This window comes from Rhinopithecus roxellana, chromosome 11, assembly GCF_007565055.1.
Source record: "Rhinopithecus roxellana isolate Shanxi Qingling chromosome 11, ASM756505v1, whole genome shotgun sequence".
NCBI lineage: Eukaryota > Metazoa > Chordata > Mammalia > Primates > Cercopithecidae > Rhinopithecus > Rhinopithecus roxellana.
In genome coordinates this window covers 3,231,762-3,258,047 of record NC_044559.1, presented here as the reverse complement: position 1 = coordinate 3,258,047, position 26,286 = coordinate 3,231,762, and the positions used below count along the sequence as shown (strand labels likewise).

General features: G+C 38.5%; 1 protein-coding gene across 4 annotated transcripts in view; it reads left to right on the top strand.

The window, feature by feature from the left end:
- Positions 1 to 26,286, top strand: part of WDFY4 (WDFY family member 4) — a 300,326-nt gene that overhangs the window by 163,329 nt on the left and 110,711 nt on the right. For all 4 annotated transcript variants that reach the window (XM_030940063.1, XM_030940062.1, XM_010382862.2 and 1 more), the window contains one exon: positions 24,430 to 24,507. In XM_030940063.1, coding sequence (XP_030795923.1) covers positions 24,430 to 24,507 — 78 coding nt within the window. The remainder of the gene's footprint in view (positions 1 to 24,429; positions 24,508 to 26,286) is intronic.

Genomic DNA, 26,286 nt, shown 5'->3' with positions numbered 1-26,286 from the left:
CAGCATTTCATTTCATGGTGTTCTCATTAATTGCTTCTATCACTCAACTAAAACCAGGCCTCCACTAAGAACTTGTATTCCAAGGTGGATATGTCAGCCTTCTGTGGAGGACACATAATAGAAGTGTTTAGGTCACCTGTTCACTGGATCCTTTGCAACTAGTGAAAGACTGCATTGCACATGGACTTAAACAAGGGGTGGGAGTAAGAGCAGGAGCTGCCCACCCTGACCCTGCTCCCGGTAGATGTCATCAGCAGGTCCTGCTGGGTCTCTTTAATCCTGACCCCTGGGGTGTTTTACTCCAGGCAGGGGGTGACCAGCTGTGGAGATTTCGGCCCAAGTGAGTGAGGAAGGTCTGTGAGGTTCTTTTTAATCCCTCAAAGTTTGATCATTGCCTCCACTTGGGAAGCCCTGAATCATGACCTTGAGGAGCTGATTCTGGTGGGCTGGTGGGGAAACCCCTCACAGTGACACAGAACGCTGCTCCTGCAGAGTTTACCTACTGCTGCAGCACCTCGAGGAGGCATGCCGGGAAAGAGTGTTCATAACAACAATTAGTTTACACGATAACAACACAGTGCTCGCACAGGTGTGGCTCCTCTGCTCCTCACTGCTATGACTATGTGGTGACCAAATCCCTCATCCTCTCAATCAGCACTGGTGCAGGACAGGTGACAAGTGGGGGACCATTGCGTCCAATGACAATGATCAATGAGAGCTTGGGCTCTCTGGGGTAGTATCTACCTCAGCAGCAGTTTCACTCTGCCCTCCATCACTCTGCCCTCCATGGATGGGGGATCCCCTGAGTTCAACTGGAATCTGTCTTTTGTTGGGGAAAGTCCGATGCTAAAGGGATCTGGAGTTGACACTAAAGTAAAGCAGCATGACCACTGCTTTCCTTTATGGATTTTCTTGGTTAATGAATACCCAGAAACTTTAAAAAATAGTAAAGAAGACAGCCTATGGAGTAACATATTATATGGGGTTAAGTTCTAAAGTCTATTTATAAAATGGAAATTAAGTTGTCAGCAATACTCAACATTCCCTCAAACTATCCACAGAATGCACAACCATCTGCAGTTTGGTGAATTCTGCACCATCCTGCACATCCACCAAGCAACTTTTCCACCATTTTGCACACCAATCAGTCTTTCTTTGTTAAGTACCAGATGAAGTGACTGGCTTGTGCAATTTCAGCAGAAAAGATTTACCCCCAAAATAATTGTTTGTAACAGGAGAATTACATTTAATACAACGAGCTGTTGACAGCCAAGAGAGCCTGTGGAATGGTGTCTCCCTGAGGAAGAAGAGACTCGCATTCTCCATCCCAAGTTCTCAGTGGGTGTTAGGATAGAGGGTTGGGTGAATTCCCATTGTGATTTAGAAAATCATTTTTAATTTTGCAATACTTTTCATATTCACATTCACTACTTCCATGTCCTCCCACCCAGTTTTCCCTGTTGTTAACATCTTATTCATGACATATTTGTCAAAGCTAAGAAATTGACATTGTTACATTAATATTGACTAAACATCAGACTTTATTTTGATTTTATCATTTTTTCTGCTAACCTGGAATTCAATCCAGGGTACCACATTACATACAGTTGTCTTGTCTCCTTAGTCCTCTCTGGTTTGTGACAATTTCTCAGATATTCCTTGTTTTTTGTGACTTTGACAGCTTTGAGTATGGTCAGATATTTTGTAGAATGTCCCTCAGTTTTGGTTTGCCTCATGTTTTTTTCATGATTAACCTGGGGTTATGGGTCCACAGAGGTGATATGCCCTTCTCTCCACATGATATCAGGGGATACATGATGTCCATATAATGTCATCACTGCTGATGTTAACCCTTATCATGGAGTTAAGGTGGTGTCTGTCACATTCCTCTATGGTAAAGTTACTGTATCTGCCTTTCCATACTTGATTCTTTGGAATCAAGTGGCTAAGTCCATACTACCCTCAAGGGGTGTGAGCAATTCAGCTCTAATGTCTGGAAGGGGATTAGCTACATATATAATTTAAAATTCTTCTGTAAGGAAGTGTTGTCTCTTCTTCTTTATTTATTTCTTCAATCTTATTTATGTCAGTAGAGATTCATTCATATTTATTTTGGAATTTGGGCTGTAGTCCATGAAGCCCATTGTTACTTATCTTGCTGTTCAAATGGTTCCAGCTTTTTTCTCATAGTATGTAACTGGTCTCATACGTGCTTTCCCTGTAACTCTCTTGCTCTCTTTTTTTCTGCTCACAATTATGTTTTAATGCAATTTCACTATCACCCTTTCTAACATTTTTGGTGTGTGTATTACTCAAAAAGTATTAGGTTATGTTACAGTAACAACAACTCCCAAGTCCAACTGGCCTAAAATAGCAAATGCTTATTTCTCACTTGTGCTATGAGTACCCTGAGTGTTGGCCTGAGACTCTGTATACCTTATTCTCACTCAGCGACACTGGCTCATGGTGCGGCCACTATCTAGAACATTGAGTGTTGCCACACAGAGCTGAAAAAGAGAGATTAGCAAATTGCTGTCAAGCTTCTGCACATCTCTCCTTGGCCTCACCAAGATCAAAGGTAGCAGGAAGTTTCATCACGCCACTACCTATAGGAATAAAGACCTGGAAATATTTGATGAACAACACTAATGGACAGCACATTGTATATTCTGTTAGTTTTTCTTTCCTAGGCAAATATACGCAGATTTAATTCTTGTTCTTAAAAGCATACTGTTTTCTATTCTATCAATTTTGAAATATTGATATAGCAAGAACCTGGTGCCCATAAGTAGGTCCTTTTTGATACCAGGGTTGCTGTGAATGATTATGTAGGTTGTATGGAAGGGCATCCGGCCAGAAGAGCAAAAGGAGACTGAAATCCAGACTTTGCCCCACTATTCAAGTCATCCATCTACGGTCAGGATGGTGTTCACCCAAAGGGGATGTCAAGGTGCTGCAAGACTGGGGGCAGCCGTTGGTGAGAGCTTGATTTGTGCTGACCGCATAGCATTCTATCACAGGATGGACCCTCCTCCATGTGTGGATGCTTAAATTGTTTCATTTTGTGCTGCTATCAATAGGATGGTGAAAAACGTCCACTATGTGTGCAAATATCTTATGATTTCCTTGGGATAAATTAATGGCAGTGAGAAAGGTGAGTTGAAGGATGAAACGGTAATCACATGTCCGTTCATGGCCAGTGCAGTGCAGGTGAGGACTCGGCATCCCTCCTTTCTGAGTTTAGTCCCAGACCTGACATGTAGCGTGTGGCTGAAGTGGCCAGGACCCATAACTATCATCTTAGCACCAAGTTGCTGAGCAGGATCTGAGCTGCTGCCTTCAGATATCAGCCTTTCTCATTTTTTTGTGAGGCCACACAACTGTGATTACAGGACTAATGATGCTTTAAACAAACAAGCATAATGACTGTCATCAGTGGTTAGCTGGTGTTTCCTGCGGGACAGCTTGGTCAGTAGTGTCACCAGCAGCTGGCCAGCCCTAAGGGTGCCCCTGGCAAAGGTGGGTACCACCAAGCTTTGGTGAGCCCACTTAGAAGTGACCCTCCATGGAGATGTGCCCAATTTCCCATTCCAACTTCTGACTTGTGTCCTGCAGCCAAAGCCCTGAAGAGGCACTGGGAGAGCAGGACCCAGACCCACTTTGCCTCTCAAATCTCCAGACAGCTCTTAGAGGCCCTTTGTTCTACTCCAAAGGTTCTCAAACTCTTTAATGTGCTGGCAGTTGCTAAGCAAATGCTATTTAGTTCTAATAAGCAATGCAGCACTCTGCTCTGAATCTGTCCCTGCTCGATGTGCTACAATCACTGCTGTCTAGGCAGATGGGCCTCTGCCCTTGACCTGACCCAAATATCCTTCCTCCTGTCTCCACCTCCCTGAGTATGACAACTTTCCAAGGCATAAAGGGCTCAAAGGTCAGTGGGAAGGTGGAGATACACTGGGTGGAAATGCACGAGAGACAGATGCCCATAGTGACAGAGTCCAAAGACTCATCTTCCGACTCTGCCACTTCCTGTATTGACAGAGTCACTTATTCTCACTTGGCCTCGATATCTTCTTCTGTAAAATGAGAGTAATCATATAAATTTGTCAGGAGGATAAATTTTAAATGTGCACATGCATAACTCCTTTGTCAGTCGTAAAGTGCCCTGTACGTGTTAGTTAATTGAAAGTAATGTTGAGAGAACAGACCAAGGGATGATACATATTTGGGTTATCAATACTCTTAGATAATCCACTGATGTGCTCGCGGTGCATTCCCTGTCCCATTCTGCCAAACATTCACTACTCTGTTTAAGAGCTGCTCAGCTCTCAGGAGAAGCAGTCATTTTGCCTCCTACTCCACTCTGGAAACAGAAGCCATGAGGTGTGAACCGCCTCACTCTCCGTGCACCAGCTACAGCCTTATCCCCATCTGTAGCCATCTTCAAGCCCTCCCTACAAGCTCCTGGCCTGAACAGCCTCTCCCCTCCCCATCACTCAACTCAGCCACTGCGTGGGCTGTGTGTCCCATCCTTTTTTGAACCCTGAAATGGAGAATCTGAGCCAGAGTATAACCAATTCTGGACTGCAGTTATTGTAGACAAAGTATTTATTTGAAGTGTGAAGATGTTTATAACCTAACTCATAGAGCATTTTCTTTAAGTGCTAATTTTAATTTTGAGGAGACAATCTAAGTCTTTTGTTTTTTTGTTTGTTTGTTTGTTTGTTTCTTTAGACAAGGTCTGGCTTTGTCAGGCTGGAGTACGGTGGTACAGTCCGGCTCACTGCAACTTTACCTCTGGGGTTCAAGTCACCCTCCCACCTCAGTCTCCTGAGTAGCTGGGACCATAGGTGCACACCACCATACCCAGCTAATTTTTGTATTTTTTGTAGAGACGGGGTTTTGCCTTTTTGCCCAGGCTGGTCTCGAACTCGTGAGCTCCAGCGATCCACCCACCTCAGCCTCCCAAAGTGCTGGGATTACAGCCTTGAGCCACTGTGTGTAGCCCTAAGTATTTTTTTTCAACTGACCTTATTAATGACTTCAATATTTTATATCCCAACAGTCTCGCTAGGAGATCATTTGCAGTTTACAAAATATTTTTATCCTACTGTCTCATCCTAGCTTCATAACATCTCTGCACAATAGACAAGAGAGGTCCTAGTAACCTCATTTTATTGACGATAAATAAAGTTTCAGAAAGATTAAGTGACCTCCCCTGTAATGTGACTACTAAGAACCAAAAACTAAGGTGTCTGGACTTCTGTGCTTTCTACCTCCCATATTGTTATTCTGTAGTGCTCAGAACATGAAGGTCTTTTCATGTTATCACACTCAAGTTGGCCTGACTGAACTTCCCTACCTTGGGCCCACTTAACCCGCGGGTATCATCATGGCAAGGCCTATCCCTCTGCTGCAAGGCAGTCCATTTATTTGAAGGCAGCTGCTTTGCGTCCAAGGTCCCCTAAGAGTTCTGTATTTCTGCTGCATGTCTCCAAAGTACCATAATAGAAAAAATTCTGGGCTTTTGCCTTAGATGTAGAATTAGTCAAACTTTTCAGCATTTTATGTCACTTGTAATGCTCATAATGATTGTTTTACTTTTAAATGTGTATAAACAATGTAACAGCAATATTGAAAAGAAATTGCAAACAAAAAAAAAAAAATGAAAGAAAAGAAAAAGAATGAAATCACCCTATTTCCTTTGTTCCAAAACAGTAACTGGGGTTTTCAAATGATATTGTTTTTATATTTTTTAGTGTTTGCCAATAAACATTTTTAAATTTTATTGGAGGATAATATACATAGGGAAAAAGCAGGACATAAATATACAAATTTAAGAATTTTGACAAAGTGAACATGTAATCACCATTAATGATACCCCAGTAGCATCCCTGATTCCATGCCTCCTTCCAGTCTCTAGCACCTTCTTCCCCCAAAGTAGTCCCTCTTTTGGTATCTAATATCATAAATTAGTGTCCCATATTTTAAATTTTATATAAATGAAATAACATAGTATATACTCGTTGGTCTGGCTTATTTCGCTACAAATTATGTTTGTAGGATTTAGCCACAGTAGTGGTTCATTCATTTTCGCAGTGGTAGGGCAACAGTTCTCAAACTTTTTGGTCTCAAGACCCGTTCACTTTCTTAAAAATTATTAAGGACTCCAAAGAGCTTTGGCTTATGTATATTTTATCTACTGATATTTACTATATTATAAATTAGAACAATTTTTTAAAATGATGCATGTGTTAATTTATTTTAAAATAATAATAGAAATAATAGATCCATTATGTGTAAATGTAACATTTTGAATGAGTACAGTAGTCCTCTCTTATTCGCAGTTTTGTTTTCTGCAGTTTCAGTTATCCATGGTTAACCATGGTTCAAAAATATTAAGTAGAAAATCTCAGAAATAACTTACAATATTAAATAACTTTTGTTACAGTATATTATTATAATTACTCCATTTATTATTATTGTTGCTAATCTCTTTCTGTGCCTAATTTATAGATTAAACTTTATCATAGGTATGTACGTATAGAAAAACAGTATATATAGGTTTCAGTACTATCTGTGGTTTCAGGCATTCTTGAAACATCTTGGAACATGTGCCCTGAAGGTAAGGGGAGACTATTGTAACTATATTTTCAAAACAAAAAATGTAAGAAAAGTGGTACTGTTTTATATTTTTGAAAATCTTTTTAGTACCAGTAGGACTTAGTGAAAAATTGTCGAATTCTAATATCTGTTTCTTTTCAATCTGTTGTAGCATGTTTTGAAGTAGATGAAGAATATCTGGCTTCCCACAGATATGCAGTTAGAAAAGAAAGTAGTATTTCAGGAGTTTTTTTTTTTTGTTGTTGTTGTTGTTTTTTGCAAGATAGCCACTGTATTTTAATACAACAGAATATGAAAAGTTGGTTGATATTGTTGCAGATTCCACATCTCAACTTACTCACCTAACCAGATACTACCTGTCAGATTGATGAGTATTCAAGAAAAATATCCACACTTATCTGAAAAGACTATTAAAATACTCCTCTCTTTTTCAACTACATATCTATGTGAGGCTCAATTTTCTTCTGATTCTTTTTTTCATCTTTTTAAAATTATACTTTAAGTTCTGGGGTACATGTGCAGTACGTGTAGGTTTGTTGCATAGGTATACCCGTGCCATGGTGGTTTAAGGAAATTATATTCTTCTTTGATACTATACCAAAACTCAACAAGTTGTAATTTATTAAAGGACACTTGAACTCTATCAGTAAAATTTTTGTAGTCTGTTACATTCAAATGTGTTGATCTATCTTACACTTTGAGTGAATATTTTAACCCATACATTATTTTGAAACATGCATTAGAACATACAGGTAGTATATATGGGAAATATTGGTTCCCTGACTTATGTAGATCTCCCAATTGTTGACACATTTTATTATGCAATATGGAAAAGTTATGCTGAAGTTAACACCGGAAAAATTCTTAGCTACTGGGACACTGTCAAGCTCACAGAGGCACACAGATACAAATTTTTCAAAATTCTAGTATTTGCTCGATTTTTCTAAAATTTGCTCAAATTTTATCTTTGGTAGCAAATACTGTCAGTTGTTTCATTTGAGATGACGGGTTTACTTTGTTCACTTTCAAGAAAATAGCTGCCAAATACTTATGCCAATAACTGTAATTTTGTCTGCCAGTCATTCGTTCAGATAGAAATGACGTTCTCTGAGAGAAGCAACTAGTTCGGCTCACAGAACTAACAATTATGCATGTACTTTTCCTTGAGACAACCATCACAGTTTTTTTTTTTTTTGGTATTCAGTAATGCTTTATGCAGACTTCCCATTTTATCACACAAACTATTAAAAGAAGTGTATTCAGGGTTGATGTTTAATAAAATTAATAATTTGTACTGCTTCATCAAAGACATTCTTAAATGAAAATAACTTTTTTTTTTCCTCCTATAAGCTCTTGGTGGTGGGGAACACACATGGTGATTTTTATATAGTTGGTGCCAATGTCTTGATTTGTGCCAAGGCATTAGTTTTATTTACTATTGCGTTGGGGCCATCAATGCAATTTCAACACAAGGGAAAAAAAAGGCAAAAATGTCATAGTATTTTGAAAGTAGTTTTGACTCCACAGGGCCTCTGAAAAGGTCTCAGGAATCCCTAGAAATTTATTGACCACATTTTGAGAAACATTAGTATGTTCAATATATAAATATAAGTTATTTAGCCAGTCTATTATAAAAAGATATTAATATTAAAGTCTCTATATCCATCTAGATGGGTGACATGGATGGAACAAAATGTACTAAGGTCTTTTTTTTTTTTTTTTTTTTCTTTTTTTTTATTATACTTTAAGTTCTAGGGTACATGTGCATAACGTGCAGGTTTGTTACATATGTATACTTATGCCATGTTGGTGTGCTGCACCCATCAACTCGTCAGCACCCATCAATTCATCATTTATATCATGTATAACTCCCCAGTGCAATCCCTCCCTCCTCCCCCCTCCCCATGATAGGCCCCAGTGTCTGATGTTCCCCTTCCCAAGTCCAAGTGATCTCATTGTTCAGTTCCCACCTATGAGTGAGAACATGCGGTGTTTGGTTTTCTCTTCTTGTGATAGTTTGCTAAGAATGATGGTTTCCAGCTGCATCCATGTCCCTACAAAGGACGCAAACTCATCCTTTTTTATGGCTGCATAGTATTCCATGGTGTATATGTGCCACATTTTCTTAATCCAGTCTGTCACAGATGGACATTTGGGTTGATTCCAAGTCTTTGCTATTGTGAATAGTGCCGCAATAAACATACGTGTGCATGTGTCTTTGTAGTAGACTAATTTATAATCCTTTGGGTATATACCCAGTAGTGGGATGGCTGGGTCATATGGTACATCTAGTTCTAGATCCTTGAGGAATTGCCATACTGTTTTCCATAATGGTTGAACTAGTTTACAATCCCACCAACAGTGTAAAAGTGTTCCTATTTCTCCACATCCTCTCCAACACCTGTTGTTTCCTGACTTCTTAATGATTGCCATTCTAACTGGTGTGAGATGGTATCTCATTGTGGTTTTGATTTGCATTTCTCTGATGGCGAGTGATGATGAGCATTTTTTCATGTGTCTGTTGGCTGTATGAATGTCTTATTTTGAGAAATGTCTGTTCATATCCTTTGCCCACTTTTTGATGGGGTTGTTTGTTTTTTTCTCGTATATTTGTTTGAGTTCTTTGTAGATTCTGGATATTAGCCCTTTGTCAGATGAGTAGGTTGCAAAAATTTTCTCCCATTCTGTAGGTTGCCTGTTCACTCTGATGGTAGTTTCTTTTGCTGTGCAAAAGCTCTTTAGTTTAATTAGATCCCATTTGTCAATTTTGGCTTTTGCTGCCGTTGCTTTTGGTGTTTTAGACATGAAGTCCTTGCCCATGCCTATGTCCTGAATGGTACTACCTAGATTTTCTTCTAGGGTTTTTATGGTATTAGGTCTAACATTTAAGTCTCTAATCCATCTCGAATTAATCTTCGTATAAGGGGTAAGGAAAGGATCCAGTTTCAGCTTTCTACTTATGGCTAGCCAATTTTCCCAGCACCATTTATTAAATAGGGAATCCTTTCCCCATTTCTTGTTTCTCTCAGGTTTGTCAAAGATCAGATGGTTGTAGATGTGTGGTATTATTTCTGAGGACTCTGTTCTGTTCCATTGGTCTATATCTCTGTTTTGGTACCAGTACCATGCTGTTTTGGTTACTGTAGCCTTGTAGTATAGTTTGAAGTCAGGTAGCGTGATGCCTCCAGCTTTGTCCTTTTGACTTAGGATTGTCTTGGCAATGCGGGCTCTTTTTTGGTTCCATATGAACTTTAAAGCAGTTTTTTCCAATTCTGTGAAGAAACTCATTGGTAGCTTGATGGGGATGGCATTGAATCTATAAATAACCTTGGGCAGTATGGCCATTTTCACGATATTGATTCTTCCTATCCATGAGCATGGTATGTTCTTCCATTTGTTTGTGTCCTCTTTTATTTCACTGAGCAGTGGTTTGTAGTTCTCCTTGAAGAGGTTCTTTACATCCCTTGTAAGTTGGATTCCTAGGTATTTTATTCTCTTTGAAGCAATTGTGAATGGAAGTTCATTCCTGATTTGGCTCTCTGCTTGTCTGTTACTGGTGTATAAGAATGCTTGTGATTTTTGCACATTAATTTTGTATCCTGAGACTTTGCTGAAGTTGCTTATCAGCTTAAGGAGATTTTGGGCTGAGACAATGGGGTTTTCTAAATATACAATCATGTCATCTGCAAACAGGGACAATTTGACTTCTTCTTTTCCTAACTGGATACCCTTGATTTCTTTCTCTTGCCTGATTGCCCTAGCCAGAACTTCCAAGACTATGTTGAATAGGAGTGGTGAGAGAGGGCATCCCTGTCTTGTGCCAGTTTTCAAAGGGAATTTTTCCAGTTTTTGCCCATTCAGAATGATTTTAGCTGTGGGTTTGTCATAAATAGCTCTTATTATTTTGAGGTACGTTCCATCAATACCGAATTTATTGAGCGTTTTTAGCATGAAGGGCTGTTGAATTTTGTCAAAAGCCTTTTCTGCATCTATTGAGATAATCATGTGGTTCTTGTCTTTGGTTCTGTTTATATGCTGGATTATGTTTATTGATTTGCGAATGTTGAACCAGCCTTGCATCCCAGGGATGAAGCCCACTTGATCATGGTGGATAAGCTTTTTGATGTGCTGCTGAATCCGGTTTGCCAGTATTTTATTGAGGATTTTTGCATCGATGTACATCAGGGATATTGGCCTAAAATTCTCTTTTTTTGTTGTGTCTCTGCCAGGCTTTGGTATCAGGATGATGTTGGCCTCATAAAATGAGTTAGGGAGGATTCCCTCTTTTTCTATTGATTGGAATAGTTTCAGAAGGAATGGTCCCAGCTCCTCCTTGTACCTCTGGTAGAATTCAGCTGTGAATCCATCTGGTCCTGGACTTTTTTTGGTGGGTAGGCTATTAATTGTTGCTTCAATTTCATAGCCTGCTATTGGTCTATTCAGGGATTCCACTTCTTCCTGGTTTAGTCTTGGGAGAGTGTAAGTGTCCAGGAAATTATCCATTTCTTCTAGATTGTCTAGTTGATTGGCGTAAAGGCGTTTATAGTATTCTCTGATGGTTGTTTGTATTTCTGTGGGGTCGGTGGTGATATACCCTTTATCATTTTTTATTGCATCTATTTGATTCCTCTCTCTTTTCTTCTTTATTAGCCTTGCTAGCGGTCTGTCAATTTTGTTGATCTTTTCAAAAAACCAACTCCTGGATTCATTGATTTTTTGGAGGGTTTTTTGTGTCTCTATCTCCTTCAGTTCTGCTCTGATCTTAGTTATTTCTTGCCTTCTGCTAGCTTTTGAATGTGTTTGCTCTTGCCTCTCTAGTTCTTTTAATTGTGATGTTAGAGTGTCAATTTTAGATCTTTCCTGCTTTCTCTTGTGGGCATTTAGTGCTATAAATTTCCCTCTACACACTGCTTTAAATGTGTCCCAGAGATTCTGGTATGTTGTATCTTCGTTCTCATTGGTTTCAAAGAACATCTTTATTTCTGCTTTCATTTCGTTATGTACCCAGTAGTCATTCAGGAGCAGGTTGTTCAGTTTCCATGTAGTTGAGCGGTTTTGATTGAGTTTCTTAGTCCTGAGTTCTAGTTTGATTGCACTGTGGTCTGAGAGACAGTTTGTTATAATTTCTGTTCTTTTACATTTGCTGAGGAGTGCTTTACTTCCAATTATGTGGTCAATTTTGGAATAAGTGCGATGTGGTGCTGAGAAGAATGTATATTCTGTTGATTTGGGGTGGAGAGTTCTATAGATGTCTATTAGGTCCGCTTGGTGCAGAGATGAGTTCAATTCCTGGATATCCTTGTTAACTTTCTGTCTCGTTGATCTGTCTAATGTTGACAGTGGAGTGTTGAAGTCTCCCATTATTATTGTATGGGAGTCTAAGTCTCTTTGTAAGTCTCTAAGGACTTGCTTTATGAATCTGGGTGCTCCTGTATTGGGTGCATATATATTTAGGAGGGTTAGCTCTTCCTGTTGAATTGATCCCTTTACCATTATGTAATGGCCTTCTTTGTCTCTTTTGATCTTTGATGGTTTAAAGTCTGTTTTATCAGAGACTAGGATTGCAACCCCTGCTTTTTTTTGTTCTCCATTTGCTTGGTAGATCTTCCTCCATCCCTTTATTTTGAGCCTATGTATGTCTCTGCATGTGAGATGGGTCTCCTGAATACAGCAGACTGATGGGTCTTGACTCTTTATCCAGTTTGCCAGTCTGTGTCTTTTAATTGGAGCATTTAGTCCATTTACATTTAAGGTTAATATTGTTATGTGTGAACTTGATCCTGTCATTATGATATTAACTGGTTATTTTGCTCGTTAGTTGATGCAGTTTCTTCCTAGCCTCGATGGTTTTTACATTTTGGCATGTTTTTGCAATGGCTGGTACCGGTTGTTCCTTTCCATGTTTAGGGCTTCCTTCAGGGTCTCTTGTAAGGCAGGTCTGGTGGTGACAAAATCTCTAAGCATTTGCTTATCTGTAAAGGATTTTATTTCTCCTTCACTGATGAAACTTAGTTTGGCTGGATATGAAATTCTGGGTTTAAAATTCTTTTCTTTAAGAATGTTGAATATTGGCCCCCACTCTCTTCTGGCTTGTAGCGTTTCTGCCGAGAGATCTGCTGTTAGTCTGATGGGCTTCCCTTTGTGGGTAACCCGACCTTTCTCTCTGGCTGCCCTTAAGATTTTTTCCTTCATTTCAACTTTGGTGAATCTGGCAATTATGTGTCTTGGAGTTGCTCTTCTGGAGGAGTATCTTTGTGGTGTTCTCTGTATTTCCTGAATTTGAATGTTGGCCTGCCCTACTAGGTTAGGGAAGTTCTCCTGGATGATATCCTGAAGAGTGTTTTCCAACTTGGTTCCATTTTCCCCCTCACTTTCAGGCACCCCAATCAGACGTAGATTTGGTCTTTTTACATAATCCCATACTTCTTGCAGGCTTTGTTCATTTCTTTTTCTTCTTTTTTCTTTTTGTTTCTCTTCTCGCTTCATTTCATTCATTTGATCCTCAATCGCTGATACTCTTTCTTCCAGTTGATCGAGTCGGTTACTGAAGCTTGTGCATTTGTCACGTATTTCTCGTGTCATGGTTTTCATCTCTGTCATTTCCTTTATGATCTTCTCTGCATTAATTAGTCTAGCTGTCAATTCTTCCACTCTTTTTTCAAGATTTTTAGTTTCTTTGCGCTGGGTACGTAATTCCTCCTTTAGCTCTGAGAAGTTTGATGGACTGAAGCCTTCTTCTCTCATCTCGTCAAAGTCATTCTCTGACCAGCTTTGATCCGTTGCTGGCGATGGGCTGCGCTCCTTTGCAGGGGGAGATGCGCTCTTATTTTTTGAATTTCCAGCTTTTCTGCCCTGCTTCTTCCCCATCTTTGTGGTTTTATCTGTCTCTGGTCTTTGATGATGGTGATGTACTGATGGGGTTTTGGTATAGGTGTCCTTCCTGTTTGATGGTTTTCCTTCTGACAGTCAGAAGGACTGTCTGTAGGTCTGTTGGAGATTGCTTGAGGTCCACTCCAGACCCTGTTTGCCTGGGTATCAGCAGCAGAGGTTGCCGAAGATAGAATATTGCTGAACAGCGAGTGTACCTGTCTGATTCTTCCTTTGGAAGTTTCCTCTCAGGGGTGTACTCCACCCTGTGAGGTGTGGGGTGTCAGACTGCCCCTAGTGGGGGATGTCTCCCAGCTAGGCTACTCAGGGGTCAGGGACCCACCAGAGCAGGCAGTCTGTCCGTTCTCAGATCTCAACCTCCGCGTTGGGAGATCCACGGCTCTCCCCAAAGCTGTCAGACAGAGTCGTTCGCGTCTGCACCGGCCCCCGCTGCTTCCCCTGTTGGTCTTCAGCTGTGCGCTGTCCCCAGAGGTGGAGACTACAGAGACAGGCAGGCTTCCTTGAGCTGCTGTGAGCTCCACCCAGTTCGAGCTTCCCAGCGGCTTTGTTTACCTACTTAAGCCTCAGCAATGGCGGGCGCCCCTCCCCCAGCCTCGCTGCTGCCTTGCGGATAGATCGCCGCAGACTGCTGTGTTAGCAGTGAGGGAGGCTCCGTGGGCGTTGGACCCTCCCGGCCAGGTGTGGGATATATTCTCCTGGTGTGCCTGTCTGCTTAAAGCGCAGTATTGGGGTGGGAGTTACCCGATTTTCCAGGTGTTGTGTGTCTCAGTTCCCCTGGCTAGGAAAACGGATTCCCTTCCCCCTTGGCTTCCAGGTGAGGCAATGCCTCGCCCTGCTTCAGCTCTTGCTGGTCAGGCTGCAGCAGCTGACCAGCGCTGGTTGTCCGGCACTCCCTAGTGAGATGACCCCAGTACCTCAGTTGAAAATGCAGAAATCAGGCCGGGCGCGGTGGCTCAAGCCTGTAATCCCAGCACTTTGGGAGGCCAAGACGGGCGGATCACGAGGTCAGGAGATCGAGACCATCCTGGCTAACATGGTGAAACCCCGTCTCTACTAAAAATAGAAAAAAACTAGGGCGACGTGGCGCGCGCCTGTAGTCCCAGCTACTCGGGAGGCTGAGGCAGGAGAATGGTGTGAACCCGGGAGGCGGAGCTTGCAGTGAGCTGAGATCCGGCCACTGCACTCCAGCCTGGGCCGCAGACTCCGCCTCAAAAAAAAAAAAAAAAAAAAAGAAAATGCAGAAATCACCGGTCTTCTGTGTCGCTCGCGCTGGGAGTTGGAGACTGGAGCTGTTCCTATTCAGCCATCTTGCTCCGCCCCCCGGTCTTTATACCTTCTTTAGTAAAATATCTGCTCAGATCTTTTGTACATTTTCTGATGGTATTTTTTCTTTTTTACTTTTTTTTTTTTTTTTTTTTTTTTCTCTTGTTGCCCAGGCTGAAGTGCAACGGTACAGTCTTGGCTCACTGCAACCTCTGCTGCCAAGTACAAGCGATTCTCCTGCCTCAGCCTCCCGAGTAGCTGGGATTACTGGCACCTGCCACCACACCTGGCTAATTTTTTTGTATTTTTAATAGAGATGAGGTTTCACCACGTTGGCCAGGCTGGTCTCGAACTCCTGACCTCAGGTGATCCACCCGCCTCAGTCTCCCAAAGTGCTGAGATTATAGGTGTGAGTCACCGCGCCCAGCCTACTTGTTGAATTTTAAGAGTTCTTCACATATTTCAGATGTTAATCCTTTGATGGATATTTGTCTTACAAATATTTTCTCCCAGAGTGTAGATCGTTATAGCGTTCTGTTCGCATGGTTTTGCACAGCAAAATTTTAATATTGATGTCCAATTCATTAATTTTTCTTTTTACGAATGGCAATCTTAATATAAAATCTAAGAACTCTTTGCTTATCCCTAGATGTGAAAGATTTTCTCCTAAAATATGTATAGTTTTATGTTTTTCAGTAAATCGTGGTCCATTTTGAATTAAATTTTGTATAAGGTATGAGACTTAGGTTCATTGTTTGGGCAATGGACATCTAATTGCTCCAACACCATTTGCTGAAAAGCTATCTGTTGAATAGCTTTTGCAACTTTGTCAAAAATTAATTGGGCATTCATCTGTGGATTATTTCTGGATTCTCTCTTCTGTTCTAGTGATCTATGTGTCTATTCCTCTCTCAGTACCACACATTCTCAATTACTGTAACTATGAGTATAATAAGTCTTGAAATCAGGTGGAATGATTCCTCTCATTTTACTCTTAGTTTTCAAAGTTGTTTTAACTCTCTTAGTCCCTTTTCCAATTCATACCAGTTTTAGAAATAATCTTGTCTATATCTAGAAAAAGCCTTGCTGGTATTTTAATAAGAATTTTATTAAACATGCTTAGCAATTTGAGAAGAAATGACGTATTTGTAGGTTGAGTCTTCCAATTCATGAACATGATATGTTTTTCCCTTTATTCAGATCTTCTTTTATTTCTTTCATCTGCATTTCATAGTTTTCGACATATGCATCCTATGTGTTTTATTAGATTTATACTTAAGGTTTTCATTATTTTTGAGAAATTGACAATGATATTGTTTTTTATTTCAGCATCCATGTGTTCATTGCTAATATTTTGAAATACAGTTATTATGTATATGTTGATCTTATATCCTGTGACTGCATTTTTTTTGTAAATACCTTGCATATTTACCTTACTGAATTTTGTTTTGTTTTGCTTTGTTGTAAATACCTTAGGAATTCAACAGAATCAGGGCAGCTACAAATGGGGACAGTTTTATTTCTTTCTTTTCAATCTGTATGGCTTTTACTTGTTTTCTTGCCTTATTGCACTGAATAGAACTTCTAGCACTATATTGAATAAAAGCAGTGAAAGTAGGCATCTTTACTTTATTGCAGTTTTGGAGGGAAAGTATTCATTATTTATCACTAAATAAGATGTTAGTGGTAGAGTTTTTGTAGATGCCCTTTATTAATTTTAAAACATTTATACCTATTCCTAGTTTACTGAGTTTTATCATGAATAGGTGTTAAATTTTGTCAAATGTTATCCTATATCACTTGATATGACCATGTGATTTTCTTCTTTCACCTGCTAAAATGGTGAATTAGATTGATGGATTACTTTTTGGATATTTGTCAGATTTGCATTCCTGGAATAAATCCCACTTGGCCATCGTTTATTAGTGTTTTGGAGTATTCTTGAATTCTGTTTGCTAATACGAGAAATGTTGCACCTATTCGTGAAAAAATAGTTTTCTCTTTTTTCATACTGTTTGTCTGGTTTTGTTATCAGACTATTACTAGCCTCATAAAACTAATTGCAAAATATCATCTCCTTTGTTTTCTAGATGATATTTCATAAATTCGATTTTGATTCTGTCTTAAATTTTTAATAAAATCCTCAAGTGAAAATATGTGGATTTGGCAATTTATTTTTGGAGACTTTAAAAATTACGAATTCAGTTTTTATAGCAGCTATAAGGCTATGCCAGTGATCTATCATATATTGGATGAGTCATGGTAGTTTGTGTTTGGCAAAGAATTTGTCCATTTCATCTAAATTGTCACACTGATGTGTGTACAGTTCATGGTATTACCTTAATTTTTATGCCTGCCAGGTTGGTAGCAATAACCCCTGTTTCATTTTTGAGAATTGCAGTTTGTGTCATTTCTTTTTTCATCTATGTTAGTGTTTCTAAAGGTTTGTAAATTTTATCTCTTCAAAGTGCAGGTTTTTGTTCCAAACATTTTTCTGTTTTTAATTTCATTGATTTCTGCTCTTTATTATGACCTTCCTTCTGCTTGCTTTGGGTTTATTTTTCACTTTTTTCTAGTTCCTTAAGTAGGAATTTAGAGTATTTAATTGAGAATTTATCTTATCAGTTCAGGCTGCTATTACAAGTTACTACCCACAGGCTGGCTTATTTCTGACAGTTCTACAGGCTGGGAAGTCCAAGAGCTAGGTGCCAGCTAATTTTCTCCCTGTTGAAGGCTCCCCTCCTGCCTTACTGAAGGCTGCCTTCTTGCTGTATCCTCACATGGTGGAGAGAGAAAGCTCTGGTGTCTTTTTCTTTTCTTATGAGGACACTAATACCATCATGGGGGTCTAGCCCATGGCAGCATCAAACCTAATCACTTCCCAAATGCCCCACCTCTTAATACCATTATGTTGGGAGTTAGGACTTCAGCATATGTATTTGGGGGGAACAGAAACATTCAGTTTATAGCATAATTTTACTCTTTTCTAATTATGAATTTTTGCCACGTATTTTCCTCTCAATAGTGATTTAGCTACATAATACAAATTTTGATATTTTCTATTTTCAATTTCTTTAAATGTAATATATTTTTTTAAAAATTTATTTTGAGGCTTCTTTTTTGACACAGATTATTTTAAAGTCTATTGTTAGTTCCTAAGAGTTTGAGGATTTCTTGTTATCCTTTTGTTACTAATTTCTAGTTTGATTCAATTATGTGTAGAGGGCACAGCCTGCATGTTTTTATTTCTTTTAATTTTTTGGATTTTTTTATAGCCCAAGATGTTTTGTGAGCAGTTGAAAAGAATGTGTGTTGTCTTGTTGTTAGGTGAAGTTGTCTACCAAGGTGGCTTACTTGAACATTTTTTGGAATTAAATTTTGATTTATTTATTGTGTTTTGAGTGTATCTCTCTATGTAGCTTTTTCAGTTGTTGCTCTAGGTATTACTCTCCATTTATAATGTAATAGTCTTAAATATTTTCTCTACACTCATTTAAAATCACACAGTGTTATAAAATCAGGCAGTGTTATGATTTTTGTTTTAACCATCACTAATAATTTAAAAGTCTCAAGAGGAAAAGGGTATGTATTGTATCTACCATATTTCCGTTGCTTGCTCTATTCCTTTTTTCTTCCTGGTGTTTCACGATTCCTTCTTTTACCATTTATTTCTGTTTAAAGAGCTTCCTTTAACTGTTTTTACAGGGTAGCTTTGGTGGTGACAAATTCTAATTTTCCTTTATCTTAGAATGTGTTAATTTACCCTTTAATTCAAAGGGATATTTTTGCTGGATATAGGATACTGTGTTGACAGTTCTTTATTTTCAGCACTTGAGAAATACTGTGCCACTTCCTTTTGGCCTCCATGGCTTCTGATGAAAAAAATCACTGTTACTTAAATATTTTCCCCTCTAGGTAAGGTGTTGTTTCTCTCTTCCTGGGTTTAAGATTTTTTTCTTTGTGTTAGTTTTTAGAAGTCTGACTATAATATGTCTTGACCTGGATTTCTATGGGTCTGTCTTGTTTGGAATTTGCTTAGCTTCTGAAGCCTGTAGGTTTATATCTTTTGCCATTTGGGGGATTTTTTCAGCCATTATTTTTTTTAGTAAGTTTTAGGCACCACCCACTTTATCCATTCTTTTTGGGATTCTGATGACACAAAGATTACATCTTTTGTTATAGTCCTATAGGTCGCTAAGACTTTGTTCATTTTTTCCATTCTATTTTCTCACTGTTGTTCAGAATAGCTACTTGCTATTGTTCTATTGTCCAGTTCACTGATTCTTCCCTTTGTCCCTTGAATTCTACTGTTTTACACTGGGTTCCTCTTTATATCTTCTATTGATCTGATAAGATGTTCTATTTATTAACAGAGGCTCCCTAATTTTTTAAAAATTGTTTCTGAATGTTTTAAATTTGTAGTTGTTAAGCATTTTTATGATGGCTGCTTTAAAATATTTGTCAAATATTTCTAACATTTCTGTTATCTCACTGTACACATCTGTTGATTGTCTTCTTTTATTCAATTTGAGGTTTTCCTGGTTCTTGATGTGAGTCTATGTTATGAGACTCTGGATTTTATTTTTCCTTAAATATTTTTTATTAAGCAGATTTATTTATATATAATTCATATAACATACAATTCACCTATTTCAAGTAAACAATTAAATGGTTTATAGCAGGGATCCCCAAACCCCAGGCCATGGACCGGTATCAGAGCCCTGCCTCCTGTCAGATCAGTGGTGGCATTAGATTCTCATAGGAGCACAAAGCCTATTGTGAACTGCGCATGCCAGGGATCTAGGTTGTGTTCTCCTTATGAGAATCTAATGCCTGATGATCTGTTACTGTCTCCCATCACCCTCAGATGGGACCGTATAGTTACAGGGAAACAGCTCAAGGCTACCACTGATTCTATGTTATTTCATTATATGTTATTTCATTTCATTATATGTTACAGTGTAATAATAATAGAAATAAAGTTATTTCTATTATATGTTACAGTGTAATAATAATAGAAATAAAGTGCACAATAAATGTAATGCACTTGCATCATCCTGAAACCATCCTCCTCCAACCCCTCACCTCTGGTTCATGGAAAAATTGTCTTCCACAAAACCAGTCCCTGGTGCCAAAATAGTTGAGAACTGCTGGTTTATAGTATATTCCCAAATATGTGCCACCATCACTGTAATCAATTTTATAACATTTTATAACCTCAGAAAGATATTCCATACTCTTTAGCTATCACTCTTCTATCCCCTATCCCTCTAGTCCTAAGCAATCACTAATATCCTTTCTCTATTAACATTTCATAGAAATGGAATCAAGTAATATCTGGGCTTTTGAAATTAGCTTCTTTCACTTAGGATGTTGTTTTTAAGACTCATGCATGTTATAGCATGTGTCAATATATCCTTCTTTTTTATGACTAAATAATATGCCATCATGTAAACAGATCATATTTTGTTTATTTGTTCATCAGTTGGTGGATGTTTAGGTTATTTCCAACTTTTGGCTATCATGAATAGTATTGCTATAAACATTCATGTACAAGTTTGCAGCTGGATGCAATTTTTATCTTGGGTATATACCTGAGAATGGAATTGCTGAGTCAATGGCAGCACTTTATTTAATCATTTGAATAACTTTCAGAATATTTTCCAAAGTTCTACACCATTTTACATTCCTAGCAACAGTGTATGAGAGTTTCAATATACCCATATTCTCAATAAAACTTGTTATTATCTAAAGTTTTGATTCTAACCATCTTACTTGGTTGACTCTCTCATTGGACTCATTGTGAGTTTTATTCTGCATTTCTCTGATGACAAATGACACTAAGCACCTTTTCACCTTGCTTATTAGTCATTTGAATATCTTCCTTGAAGAGCAGTCTTTTTGGATCTAGTGTCCATTTTTAAATTGGGTTATTTTTCTTTTTATTATTGATTTCTAAGTATTTTTTATATATTCTAGATAGGAGTCCCTTATCAGAGGTGTAATTTATAAATATTTTCTTTCATTCTGTGGGTCTTCTTTTTACTTTCATAATAGTGTCTTTCGAAGCACAAATTTTTACTTTTGGTGAAGTCCAATTTATTCTTTTTGTATTAGTCTGTTTTCATACCGCTAAAAAGAACTGCCCAAGACTGAGTAATTTATAAAGAAAAGAAGTTTAATTGACTCACAATTCAGCATGGCTAGGGAGGCCTCAGGAAACTTACAATCATGGCAGAAGGCAAAGAGGAACCAAGGCACCTTCTTTACAAGGTGGCGGGAAGAAGTGCTGAGCAAAGTGGGGAAGAGCTCCTTATAAACCATCAGATCTCATTGGAACTCACTCACTATCACAAGAACAGCATGGGGAAAACCACTTCATGATTCGGTTGCCTCCACCTGGTTTCCCCCTTGACACGTGGAAATTATGGGGATTTGGGGGATTATAATTCAAGATGAGATTTGAGTGGGCACACAAGACCTAACCATATCACTTTTCATTGTTGCTTTTATTTTTGGTGTCAAATCTAAATCTGACAAATGCAAAATATGAGATTATGCAGATGTACTTTTAAGTTTTCTTCTAAGAGTTTTATAGTTTTAGCTCTTATATTCAGGTTTTTGTTTCATTTTAAGTTAATTTTTATATGTTATGCAGTAAAGGTTTAACTTCATTATTTTGCATATGGCTATTTAGTTTTCCATCACCATTTGTTAAAAAGACTATTGTATAGTTTTGGCACCTTTGTAAAATAATTAATTGAATATAGACAAATTGTTTTAAGTTTGGACTCTCAATTGTATTCCATTGATCTATATATCTATTCTTATTCCAGTGCTGCACTGCCTTGTTTGCCATTGCTTTACAGTAAGTTGTGAAATCAGGAGCTATAAGTCTTCCTACATTCCTTATGTTGTTAAAGATTGTTTTGGTTTTGGGGGGTCTCTTGTAATTTCATATGATCTTGAAGATTGGCTTTTCAATTTTTGCAAAAAAGGAGTAGTCATTGGAATTTGATAGGGATTGTTAATTCTGTAGATTATGTTAGGTAGTATTGACATTTTAACAATATGAGGACTTATTACCATAAACATGGGATATCTTCTATGAATTTAGGTCTTTAAAAATTTCTTTCAGTGATATTTTATAGGTTTCAGTGTACAAGTTTTTCACCTCAGTTGAATGTATTCCTAGGCATTTTATTCTTTTGATAATGTTGTAAGAGGCATCACTTTCTTAATTTATTTTTTGGATTGCTCATTAGTAGTGGATAGGAACACAGCTGATTTACGTGTTTTGATCTTGTACACTGAAACTTTGCTTAATTCATTTACTGGTTCTAGTAGTTCTTTTATGGATTATTTGGGATTTTCTAAATATAGAATCCTGCCATCTGTGAACAGAGGTGTTTTTCTTCTGTTTCAATTTGGATGCCTTTTATTTCTTTTCCTTGCCTGGTTGTGCTGTCTAGAACCTTCAGTAGATTGCTGTCTAGAAGTGTTGAGAGTGGACATCCCTGTCTTGTTCCTGATGTTAAGGAACATTCAGTCCTTCACCACCAATTATAATGTTGTATAATGTTGGCTGGGGACTTTTTGTAGTTACCCTTTATGAGATTGAGAAAATTCTTTCCCCACCCTGGCAGTTGGTTGACATTTTGTCTTGTAATGAAAGGGTTTTAAATTTTTGTCATTTTTTTAAAAGTCTGTTGAAATGATTACGTGGTTTCTGTTATTTGATCTATTATGTGGTGTATTATGTTAATTATTTTCAGTTGTTAAGCCAACTCTGCATTACTAGGCTAAATCTCACTTGGTCATGGTATATAATTTTTTATGTGTTGGTGGATTCAGTTTGCTGATATTTTGTTGAGGATTTCTACATTCATATTTACATGAGATATTGGTCTGTAGTTCTCTTGTGAAGCCTTTGTCTGTGTTCTGTATCAGGGTAATAACTGGTCCCATAGAATGTGTTGGGAAATGTCCCTTTGTCTTCTAATTCTTGGAAGAGTTTTTGAAAAACTACCATTAATTCTTCACTAAGTGGTGGTTAGGATTCAGCAGTGAAGCCATCTGGGCCTAGACTGGGCTTTTCCTTGTGGGCAGGTCTTGTTGTTGTTGCTGTTGTTTTACTAATTCAATTTATTTTCTTGTTATTGACCTATTCCAATTGTCCATTTCTTCTTAAGTAAGTTTTGGCAATTTGTGTCTTTCTAGGAATTTGTTCATCTAATCTAAGCTATTTAATTTATTGGCATACAATTGTTTATAGTATTTTTTTTTATAATCCTTTGAAAAAATTCAGTAAGGTCAGTAGTAATGTCTCCTCCTTCATTTCTGATCCAAGTATAACAATTTAAGCCTTTTCTCTTTTTTTCTTGGTCAACCTAGCTAAAGGCTGCTAATTTTATCGATCTTTCCAAAGTACCAGATTTTAGTTCCAATTATTTTATTTATTTTTTTTATATTCTGTAATTTGTTACTTTCTGCATTAATATTTATTTTCCCCTTCCTTCTGCTTGCTTTAGATTTAGTTTGCTCTTTTTTCCCCAGTCCCTTCAGATGGAAGTTTCAGATATTGATTTAAGGTATTTCTTTTTTTCTTAATATTAGCATTTACAACTATAAGTTTTCCCTTATGCTCTGCTTTAGTTATAGCCTGTGTGTTTTGGTATGTTGTGTCTTTATTTTTATTCATCTCAAAAAATTCCCTTTTGATTTCTTCTTTGACCCATTAGTTATTTAGGAATGTGCTTTTTAATCTACACTTATTTTTGACTTTGCCAAATTTCTTTCTGCTAATTGATTTCAAATTTTGTTCCATTGTGATTAAAAGACATGCTTTGTATTATGTCTATCCTTTTAAATTTACTGAAGTTTGTTTTGTGGCCTCAGCTTCTCAGCCTCTTGAGCTATTTGAAAATTTGCATATATCTCAAGGTCCAAAAATATATAAAAAAGCATAAATGTTGGGCACACCTCAGTGAATTCGTCTTCAGAATCTTGGCTCCTCAAATCTCAGCTCTCTTGGTAGCTCTCTGCTGTCTTAAAGCAGATTGTTCAAATCTAGGTCTTTTCAGTCATTCTTAGGAGGAAGGTTGAGCTACTGCAAGCTAGTTCATCATAGATTCATAGATGGAGATGGAAAGCAACCCATAAACACGTATGTGAATGTATTCATATGCGAGTGTGTCAGCATAGGTGACGTCTGTATTTATATGAATCTCATTTGACCAACAAATTCTGTAACCACTATTTCCTCTGTCAATTGGTCAGTATAGAGAAGTTCTTATCTAAAATCACAGCTATCACTCACGCTTGTAATCCCAGCACTTTGGGAGGCTGAGGCAGGTGGATCACCTGAGGGCAGGAGTTCAAGACCAGCCTGGCCAACATGGTGAAACCTGTCTCTACTAAAAATACAAAAATTAGTCAGGCATGGTGGTGGGCGCCTGAAATCCCCGCTACTTGGGAGGCTGAGGCAGGAGAATCGCTTGAACCTGTGAGGCAGAGGTTGTAGTGAGCCAAGTTTATGCCACTGCACTCCATCCTAGGTGACAGAGTGAGACTGTCTCAAAAAATAAAAATAAAATAAAATAAAATAAAATCACAACTATCATTAAGCTGTGACTTGTTTTCTCCTTTCTCCAGGATTTTGTGTCATGTATAGAGAACTACAGAAGAAGAGGACAAGAACTATATGCATCTTTATACAAAGACCATGTGCAAGTAAGAAACCAAACATAGGCTTTCTCTATACAGTAAGCTGGAACCCACCTTGAACCTGAAAAATAATCAGAAGGGGCTTTGGTTTAAGTTCTGGATTGCCCACCAGGCTTGCACCACATTGGGGTTTTGCATTTTATCCTAAATGCAATGGGTTGCCCCTGACAAGGGCAGGCTTGGATATTTAAAGTATCTATCTAGGCCTGACTGCTGTACAATCTAGGCAAAGAACACTGGCTCTCATGCCAGTCAGAGACTTATTTGAATTCTAAATCTGTCCCTTTCTATGCTGGGGGTCTGAGCCTCTGTGTGCTCATCTCTAAGCTCGAATAAGTCTTCCTACCTGTGAAGATTTAAGAGCAAGTGTGAAGCACCCAGACTGTGGCTGATAGAGAATGGATACTCCCTATGTGGTTATAGAATAGCTAAGAAGTTTATTTTTATTTGGTGTTACTGTTATTAATAAAAATTTAACATATTGCTAAAAATAGAACACAACATACAGTCTTAAAACCCTGTTGAAATATTATTTACCCAGCAATTTCTTTGTCCCAGAGTCAGTGTGAGGTATAAAAAAATGCAGAGATTATGATACTCCTGTGTCTTTAAGGTTTTTGAAACTTATAGATGAAACCCAGAGTAAGAAATGCCCACAAAACATGGTGGTGAGCTCAATGATAGGATGTTCTACTATGGGGAAAGTAGCGATGGGGTGTAAGGAGCCATTAGTGTGCCCTGGGTGGGCCACGGATCAGGAAGGTTTAAACGTGGTGCCCAGTGTCAGGAAATAGAAGAGGCACTAATCATCTGAAGCTGAGTTGCCTTGTCTAACTTCCCCCATAGAAGCCCACAACGTGCCCCTGGGAAGACCCATTCACAGATGTGCAGCCTGAACCCAAGAAGCACACAGCTTAGCAATGTAGCCTCCCAGGCTCTCCTGAGTGATGGGAGCAGCAGCTTATCAGACACAACACTTGTGAGAAAGGAGGTTTGGGGTGTACAGGACGTGATCATGGCTGTGATATTCAGAGGGATCAGCAGGCATGTCTAGTTTTTCTGAGTGCACAAGCTGGTCTTTCACAGATCCTCTGGTTGAACAAGGGTTTTCTCTGTGGGCATCTACCTCACTCTAACAGTGCTGACTGTGCTGCACAACTGGGTAGGGTGCCTTGCTAGCTTATTTGGGTGTCATCTGTGCCTACTGGACAGACCACTGCACATGAATGACTCCCCACATGGATTGACAGATTTCACTCAGGACTAGCAATATGGCTGATAAATTTAATTGCCACTGAGGTGGAAATAAGATGAATCTTTTAAGATTGCATCCTTTATTGATGGACATCCTCATCACCACTGCACCATTTTGAGACAGAGGATGTGGTTTATCTAAACTTCCTAATCTGCATCTGGTCTAGAGTGCAACCATTTCTGCTCCAATGGTTAGAAGAGCCTGGTAGATACAGTTATGGCCGGGAGAGGTGCCCTGGGGTACTTTGTGAAATTCTGTTGAAATTTGTGAGATTATAGGTTCATGTGGGAAGGATGGGACTCCCTCAGCAGAGGCTTCAAGCCCAGAAGGAAGGGATCTAGCCACCTGGAAGGTTAGCCTGTCTCAGCTTCAGCAGCAGGGCCTGACTGGAGTTCAGAAAGGACTTGAGTAAATTGTCCAGTTTTCCTGTTGATTGAGGTATTTTTCAGAAAATCAGCATTTGGAAGCTAATCCACAAGGATACTTTCCAAGTATTTAAATATTTAAGACAGGTTGTTTTGATATTTGAA